Source organism: Monodon monoceros, unplaced genomic scaffold (genome assembly GCF_005190385.1).
Source record: "Monodon monoceros isolate NGI ecotype Baffin Bay Population unplaced genomic scaffold, NGI_Narwhal_1 Super_Scaffold_9, whole genome shotgun sequence".
Lineage (NCBI taxonomy): Eukaryota > Metazoa > Chordata > Mammalia > Artiodactyla > Monodontidae > Monodon > Monodon monoceros.
The window spans coordinates 12,235,545-12,243,959 of record NW_021703786.1 but is presented as its reverse complement, the minus strand read 5'-3'; the positions used below and the strand labels follow the sequence as shown (position 1 = coordinate 12,243,959).

The window sequence follows — 8,415 nt, the reverse complement described above, 5'->3', positions numbered from 1 at the left end:
TTTATTTATTTATTTATTTATTTATTTATTTATTTATTTATTTATTTCCACAATGTATTTTCCTGGGTTGCCTACATAACTATAGTGAAACTCAGATTCTTATAAGGAACTCTTGGTGTTACAGGATGTTTAGGAAAGGTGGTGAGTTTAAGACGTTGTATTGACACTACTAAAACCTCCCGGTGAAGGGGTGTCATGAGCCTGCTCTCTGTTGTGCTGGCAAAAGAAAACCTGACCCTGGTGCTCTCTCCCCAAGGAAGGCATCAGCAAACTAACAAGGGAAAGGAAGGAGGCCGCTAAAGATAGACATCTGCAGGAATTGCTAATCCAGCTCCAGACACAGCCTCAACACCTTCATTAACCAAAATGTGTGAACTGTGTGAAACTGGATTTCTGAACCACAAGACAGGTAAGAGTCTTTTCCAAAGCCAGGTGTAGAAGAGCTCTTTACCTTGAGTCTAAAATCGCCTTCGGGCCACTGAACGTACCCACTATCATTTCCTTGTGTCATGAGAAATCACAGAATTTTTGAGCTGAAGGGGTGTAAAACCCACACTTCTTATTGAAGAGTAGTCAGCAAAGAAAGTATATTGAATTAGGCTACAACAATGTATTTTCCTTATATTTTTCACACTACAGCTGAACACAACATCTTTTTCCATACCACAAAGGTTCCTACTGGCAACAGATAATTCACTTCAGAGATACATGCTTTTTGAAAAATAATGTTCTGGGTGGCTGGGGAGAGCCCTATGGTGTGTGTTCAGGAATTCTTTCTGCTTTACCATTTAAAAGAGCTAATAATGGTTGGGGAAGCACCCACACCTTTTGCTCCCTGAAGAATTGGGTGCTAAACTTAGTTCTTTGCAGCTCTGTGTTGCATACATTTTAAGCAGTTAGGAACTTTGCACATGAGCAGGAATCAAATTTAAATTCAAAAGCGGAACTTCATGGACCACTCGCATAGTGGAGAGGCATCAGTGGGATTCCATGACAACGCTAATCTGAGCGTTTTTGCTTGGTGCCTTTTATTGCCCGTGCCAAAGATCGGTACTATGGAAAGCAGAGCTTTATATACACATGAGTTAAACAAGTCTCTTGGCCTCTTTGTACCTTAGTTTCCTCATTTGAAAAAAAAATAAATGGCTCTCAAGACATACTTTCCAGAATTCAAACTGGGCTTACACCCAGCTAACCAATAACTTCATGGTGTTTTTACACACAGTTTTTTACATGTATTCATCTTCTTTTTCACTTACAACGTGTGTAAAAAGCGCATTCCATGCCAGGCCTGAAACGTTCCAAAGCTCAGTTCTGTGAGTGAATTGCAACCAAGATTTCTACAAAAAGAGACACAAGCAAAAGAAGAAGAAAAATACATATTCTTTCAGAACAGTTATCGTTTGGCAATAATTCTAATTTATATATGATGAAACATAACATCTCTACTCCCTCCATACACTAATGAAATCTCACTGTGGAAGATACTATGATTTATACTTTCATGATTTTATATGTGGTGCATTAGATACAAAATAGTAAATGCTCATTAAATACTTGTGTTAAGTGATCTTTATTTCTCTAGAAAGGCAGCACTATTGACATTTTGGGCTGGATAATTCTTTGCTGTGGGAGGCTCTCCTGTACACTGTTGGATGTTTAGTAGCATCTGTGCCCTCTGTCCACTAGATGCCAGGAGCATATACAGTACTGACAAGCAAAAATGTCTCCAGACACTACCAAATGTCACCTGCGTGCAAAATCACCCTGGTTGAGAACCACTGCTCTACAATGATTCACTCTGATCCGTGTAATAACTCTCACACTAATCTTTGCTGGAGACAAAAAGGATTTGCTACAAAATTTTAGTAGGAATTTTCATCATATTTCAAAATGAGTAACAAATTAATTTTAGAAAAATTAAGCTTTATAAAAATTCCAAATATAATGAAGTTATAGTTGTAACTTACATAAACTCCAAAAAAGGTAGTGGTTCAAATGTACGTCTTTCGATAGACTGTATTTTATTGCAGGATAAATCTCTAGGAAAAGTAAAAGGAGAATATTGCCTCAATTAGCTATTAGATATCTAATTAGTAGGAATAACTAGTAGAGGTTAGAATGATAATAATAAATAAGAAGCTTTGGTCTAAACTCCAAACCTTAGGAATTATTATTTGAACCTTCCAGAGCCCCTAACCCTGCCTTCACCTCTCTTAAGAGTCTCACCTTGAGGATCTTCATAAATTAAATATACAACTATAGATCTTGATAGATTTTGGAGGTAATCTTTCCTGAGAGCAGAAGCATTGATTAGATTCCACCTTTTCTGGTCTTATCAAATTCTAGATTATGAGCTCAAAGTTTTTATCTCTATATATCATTATAATTTCTAATATTCAAAGGAATATTCTTATATTTACACACTTCCCAGTATAGTTCTGTTTTTCTAGGCCAATTCATTACCAGAAGAAATAAAAGATACCCTTTCACACAACTTGAAAGGAAGTTACTCCTCTCAATTAATATGTAACTTTAATTCAGTATTACACTTTCTATCATATTGACTTTTATTCGAAAATACCTAGTCTTGACTATAGCTGACTATGTTATTTCCATTGATTCCAGCTTAGTCTCTCATTTCACCTGGATGGGTATAACTGTCTTCTGACTGGTGTTTCCATCTCTTCGCTCTCCGTTTCTAAGCCATCCTCCACGCGATCCCCAGATTAACTCTCCGGAAGTTGTTCTCAAATACCAGCATCACTTGTGAACTTATTGAAGATACAAATACTCAGCCCTACTGGGGACCTCTTGAATCAGTAACTATGGGGGTGGAGCTTGTGTTTTCACAAGCCCTCCCAGTGGTTGGTTCTGTTGCAGGCTAAAGCTTGTCCTAAAGCCCTGCTGTGGTAACATGGTAGCTGGGCATGTTATCCTTGGCTTGGCCTCCAAAGCCCTAGATGATCTGGCTCTCATCTCCTACTCTTCCCACTTGTACTCTACAGGTACTCAGAGTATTTTTCCTGTGTTTTGCCTTTCTCCCACTTTCCTTTTGCAAGCTTATTCTTCCCAAGATGTCTGTCATTGATACCCAATGGCCCTTCGAGGTCCCATTTAAAGAGCGTTGCTCTAGTAACATCTTCCCTGATGCAATTTGAAGTCTTCTTTCCCTCTTTTGTGCTCCAATACCAACTTATAGCTCTCATTGCCCATATTCATTTCTTTCTTTAAATATAGCTATTTTTGCAACCCATTTCCTCTGAGTATAAACTCCTTCAAAGTATGGACTAGATACTGCTTATGTGCATCGTCTATCATGTTTAAAGCCAACGTGTGAACATAAAGTAAACTCAAATATTTATAAAATCAAAATATAGCTGGAGAGTGGATAGAAGGAGGAAATAACTGTTTTAAAAGAAATGTAATTTTATTACTTCATGGTTCCTCCACAGCACTTTGTCATTATGGTTTGAGCTTATATGTTTATTTTCCCTGTGAGATCATGAGCTGCTAAAAGGAATCCTGTCTTACCCGTCGTCGTGTTTACAACACTAGGCATAGTGTTTGTTAGCATATGCTTTTTTCGCTTTTTTATTGATTGGCTTTTTTTTTTTTTTTAAGAATGAGAATACTTATGCTAACGTGAAATAATCAGATTATAAAGTATTTCATAGTAGAAGTAATGAAGGGCCTAGTCCACTGAGCACTTATCTTATTTGTTTTTCTCCAAACTGTGTTTGAAGGTTTGGAGCCCAGATGGCAGAGAAGAGATTAATATAAAGGTGGTTGTCCCTTAAGGCTTGGAAGGTTTGATAATTAAAAGAACTATTTTTAGGGTCATGTGAGTCTCTTTATACCCACTTCCCTTAAGCCTTTAATATTTGCAAGAAGAATCTATTTGCTAAAGAGGATCATTAATTGGTTTAATAAGGATTAATGATATACACAGCTTTGGATGCCATGGACACAGGACAAAAACTGAGCTTTTATAGCAAAAAACACTGTTATCTCCTTATCCCTAAATAAAGAGAAATACTAGGCAAGCATTTCCTCTTTGATAAAGAAGCTGGAGAGGGGGCTTCCCTGGTGGCGCAGTGGTTGAGAGTCTGCCTGCCAATGCAGGGGATACGGGTTTGTGCCCCGGTCCGGGAAGATCCCACATGCTGTGGAGTGGCTGGGCCCATGAGCCATGGCTGCTGAGCCTGCGTGTCCGGAGCCTGTGCTCTGCAACAGGGGAGGCCACAAGAGGCCCGCGTACCGCAAAAAAAAAAAAAAAAAAGAAGCTGGAGAGGGAATTCCCTGCCTGTCCAGGGGTTAGGAGTCGGCACTTCCACTGCTGGGGACCTGGGTTCAATCCCTGGTCCGGGAACTAAGATCCCACAAGTCCTGTGGTGTGGCCCCAAAACCAAACCAAACAAACAAAAAACAAGAAAAAAAAAGGCTGGAGAGATTCTTGTTAGGGGCATTATTGATATCCTTATTTAGTGTAAACATTTGTAAATATACCACTTAACCATCATCTTAAACATTCTTAATACTGGCATCACAATTCCAGCATTGAAATCCTCAACAACAGCTTGTTCTTTTGGTAACTTAATGTGTTCTTAACAATACTAATTTTTTTTTAAGGTTTTTTTTTTGATGTGGACCATTTTTAAGGTCTTTATTGAATTTGTTACAATATTGCTTCTTTTTTTTTATGTTTTGGTTTTGTGGCCATGAGGCATGTGGGATCTTAGCTCCCTGATCAGGGATCGAACCCGCACCCCCTGCGTTGGAAGGCAAAGTCTTAACCACTGGACCACCAGGGAAGTCCCTTGACAATACTGTTTACATAATTCATCTGCATAAATATTTAATATTTAAATGTTAATTCAATTTAGATTAAATTATCAAAGTTATGAGTTAATGGCATTCATATTAATGTAAAGGGTCTATATTTTCTTGTCCTGTAGGTGACAATTTGAGGTTAACTTTAATTCGTCTCATTTCACTAAACCAACTTTTTCAAACCTTTGCTGTAAAGGCCAGATAAGTAAATATTTTAGGCTTTGCAGGCCACATACAGTGTGTGTCACTTATTTTTCTTCGTTTCTTTTTTTTCTCATTTACAGCCCTTTAAAAATCACTTTTAACTTATGGGCTGTATAAAAACGGACTGTGGGCCACATTTGATCCATAGGTCATAAACAAAATATAAATACAGATGGAGAGTATATGAACACTTATATAACAAGGTTCATATGGGAGTCTATAATTGCTCAGACGTCATTACCTCTTTTCCTCTACAACTAAAGTGTATTTTTCTATCTATACCTTGCCTATATAATTAAAAATTTTAAAATGAATAGGAGATATTTAGGGCTAGTGATGGGCTGGGGCCCTACACAGACTTGCAGAGCTGTAGAAGTTTATTGCTAGAGGAAATTGAAGAGATTATCTAACTTGAACCCCTTAATTACTTTATAGATAATCTACTTTATAGATAAGAACTCATAAATAAATATGATTAACTTACAAATATCGGAGGGATAGCAAGCCTTCAAATGAGTCTTTATGTAATTCAGTCAAATAATTTTCACTGAGATTTCTGAAAAATGAAAAGGTTATTTCTGGATCAAAATGCAAAATAACTACAACTATATACTACATAGGACTAACTCCTATATGTGAAGGAAAGCTGGGTAATGGTGCCACCTAAACAACCTAATTCTTATTTAATTTAGGGATGGTGATTTCTGCTCTGTTTTCATTTATACCTTCTTTTCACGTCCTCCTTTGTGTCCATCTCTCTCCATCACGCATGTGTGCATGCGCACACGCACACACACAGACACACACACACCACCCACTCTTCCCACCAAATCATATAGTTAATGTCTACTCTCTAGATCATGAAGTCTCTGTTAGAACCCAGCTCTGGGTGGCACCAACGTTGCAGAGCTGCCCTTCCCTCCTCTCTTTCCCCAAACCTTAATGGGAAGTCCCACACAGAACTGTATCAGGGCAAATGAAGCCATCTGAATTTTTCCCCCATTAAAATTTTTTTGAAAACTAATCTGTGCATAAAATATACATAACTTCAATAATTCAATTGAACAACTGTTCAACTGTTTAATAATTACAAAACAGATCCCCACGTAACACCATTCATATCAAGAAAGAATCCTGCCAGCATCCCAGAAGCCCCCCGTGTGCCCTTTTCCAATCACAGCCCTCTCTGTGACTTCCTAGAGGTAACCACTATCCTGATTTTAATAATAATTTCCTTGCTTTTTAAATGTAGTTTTGCCTTTTCTCTATCAGCCATAAACAACACAGTTTAGTCTTGCTTGTTCTTGAACTTTATATAAGTGGAATCATATTATATGTATTATTTGCCACATTGCTTCTTTCATTCAACACTATTTTGTAAAATTATTTCATTTTTGCCTGTAGTATGTAGTGTTGCATGTCCAGCTACCTGAGGCTTCTGAGTATTTGAAAGTGGCTAATGTGACTAAGGAGTTGAATTTTTAATTTAATTAACTTTAATTATTCTAAAATTTAAAAAAACTGATATTCAATGTAATTATTGGAAAATGTTTATGTTAGCAACAATTTGCATATGTGATATTACTTTTTCGACTGTAAATTTTATGAAATATAAATACCAATCAAGTATTTGTAGTAAAATTTAGAAACCAAATTGTGATTTCAAAGAGTTAGTATGGGAAAGAAATGTAGATTCTCTCATTAACTTTTTTTTTTTTTTAACATCTTTATTGGGGTATAATTGCTTTACCATGGTGTGTTAGTTTCTGCTTTATAACAAAGTGAATCAGTTATACATATACATATGTTCCCATATGTCTTCCCTCTTGCGTCTCCCTCCCTCCCACCCTCCCTATCCCACCCCTCCAGGCTGTCACAAAGCACCGAGCTGATCTCCCTGTGCTATGCGGCTGCTTCCCACTAGCTATCTACCTTACTACGTTAGGTAGTGTGTATATGTCCATGCCTCTCTCTCTCATTAACTTTTATATCGAGACATGTAGATATGATGTTACTTTGGATATTTTTAAGTACTTAGTATGAAAACAACGTAGAATATATTATTAATAATGTATAAAATGAGTACATGTTAAAATGATAATATTTTGGAAATAAGGGTTAAGTAAAAGAAATTAACATATATTTCATCTGTTTCATTTTACTTTTATTTTTAAGTGGCTATCAGAAAACTTAAGATTACTTATGTGGCTTGCGTTCTGTTTCTGATGAAGTGTATGACTTCTAAGTATGATTATACCACACTGTATTCATTCAACTGTTGGTGTAGACTGAGATTTTTCTAGTTTTTATTTATTAAAAACAGTACTGCTTTGAACATTCTTGTATTTGTATCCTGATACATATTTGTCTGAGTTTGTCTAGGATGTATTAGGGATACAAAATTGTTTCCTAAGAAGTTGTGCTATTTCAAGCTGGCAGGTTGAAACATGTCAGGTCTCCACCCCTTCAACTTCTACCAAAATCGCTAAGAATGATACAAAAGATATAACATAAAATTCACAACCTTAGCTCAATGTGTGGGAGCAGCTGCACAAATGCCCCCCCTACCAGAAACGGCCCGGAGCTACCTACAGGGTGAGCCGTTGGAATAGTGTGGTAGGAGCAGCCTACAGCACACATCAACCCCACACTCCCCTCCTTGGTCCAGGCAGCAAAAGGTGTCTTCCTCTAGGCAGGAGCAATTGGTGTTATAAAGGGGACAAGGTCCCAGAACCCTGGAAGAAAGGTATGCACTCCCTGACTAGCCACCAGAAGGCACCTTCCACCTCTGCCTTATTCTCAGGGGAACCCATTGGGAGTAATAAGCCCCAACAGCTCATTTCACTTCTCCCCTAAAGCTGGGAAACAAACGCAGTAGAATCTCAACTACAAAGATGAATTACACTCAGGAATGACCAAACAATGTGAGAAAGCCAACTCCATTAAGGACAGAAAACAAAAACAAACATAAGAGCTTATAGCCAATGAATCAGAGTTAACAAAGCACAAGAGAACCTTAGGACAGCACGATTATTACCCTCAGACAGATGTAAGCAGATAATACATCCATTAATCAACTCAGGAATATACGAATGAAAAGTGTTAGCAATAATAAAAAAAGAACTCAGTATACGAGCAGCAGAAATGACAGTTAAAGAATAAATTAGGAAACTGAAAGATCCAGCCAATGACTTCTCAAGAATGCAGAGCAAAGGGAGCAGGAAGGACTCACAGTCAAGCCTGACCCCTTGGTCTGCCCGAGGAATGCTAAGCACTTTGCTTCCCCTGGTCTCACACTAAAGACTAGGAACATGCTGCGGGGAGGTGGGGGGGGGGGTCAGTTTGCACCAGTTTCTTATATCTGATAAGCAGGAAGGC

At 37.7% G+C, this 8,415-nt stretch overlaps 1 protein-coding gene across 1 annotated transcript in view; it reads right to left on the bottom strand.

Annotated features, from left to right (window-relative positions):
- LOC114888947 (leucine-rich repeat-containing protein 37A3-like) overlaps positions 1-8,415 on the bottom strand; it is a 43,066-nt gene that overhangs the window by 25,384 nt on the left and 9,267 nt on the right. The window contains exons 3-5 of the mRNA XM_029211633.1: positions 5,522-5,593; positions 1,971-2,042; positions 1,260-1,340 (exon numbers count right to left, since the gene is read on the bottom strand). Coding sequence (XP_029067466.1) covers positions 1,260-1,340; positions 1,971-2,042; positions 5,522-5,593 — 225 coding nt within the window. The remainder of the gene's footprint in view (positions 1-1,259; positions 1,341-1,970; positions 2,043-5,521; positions 5,594-8,415) is intronic.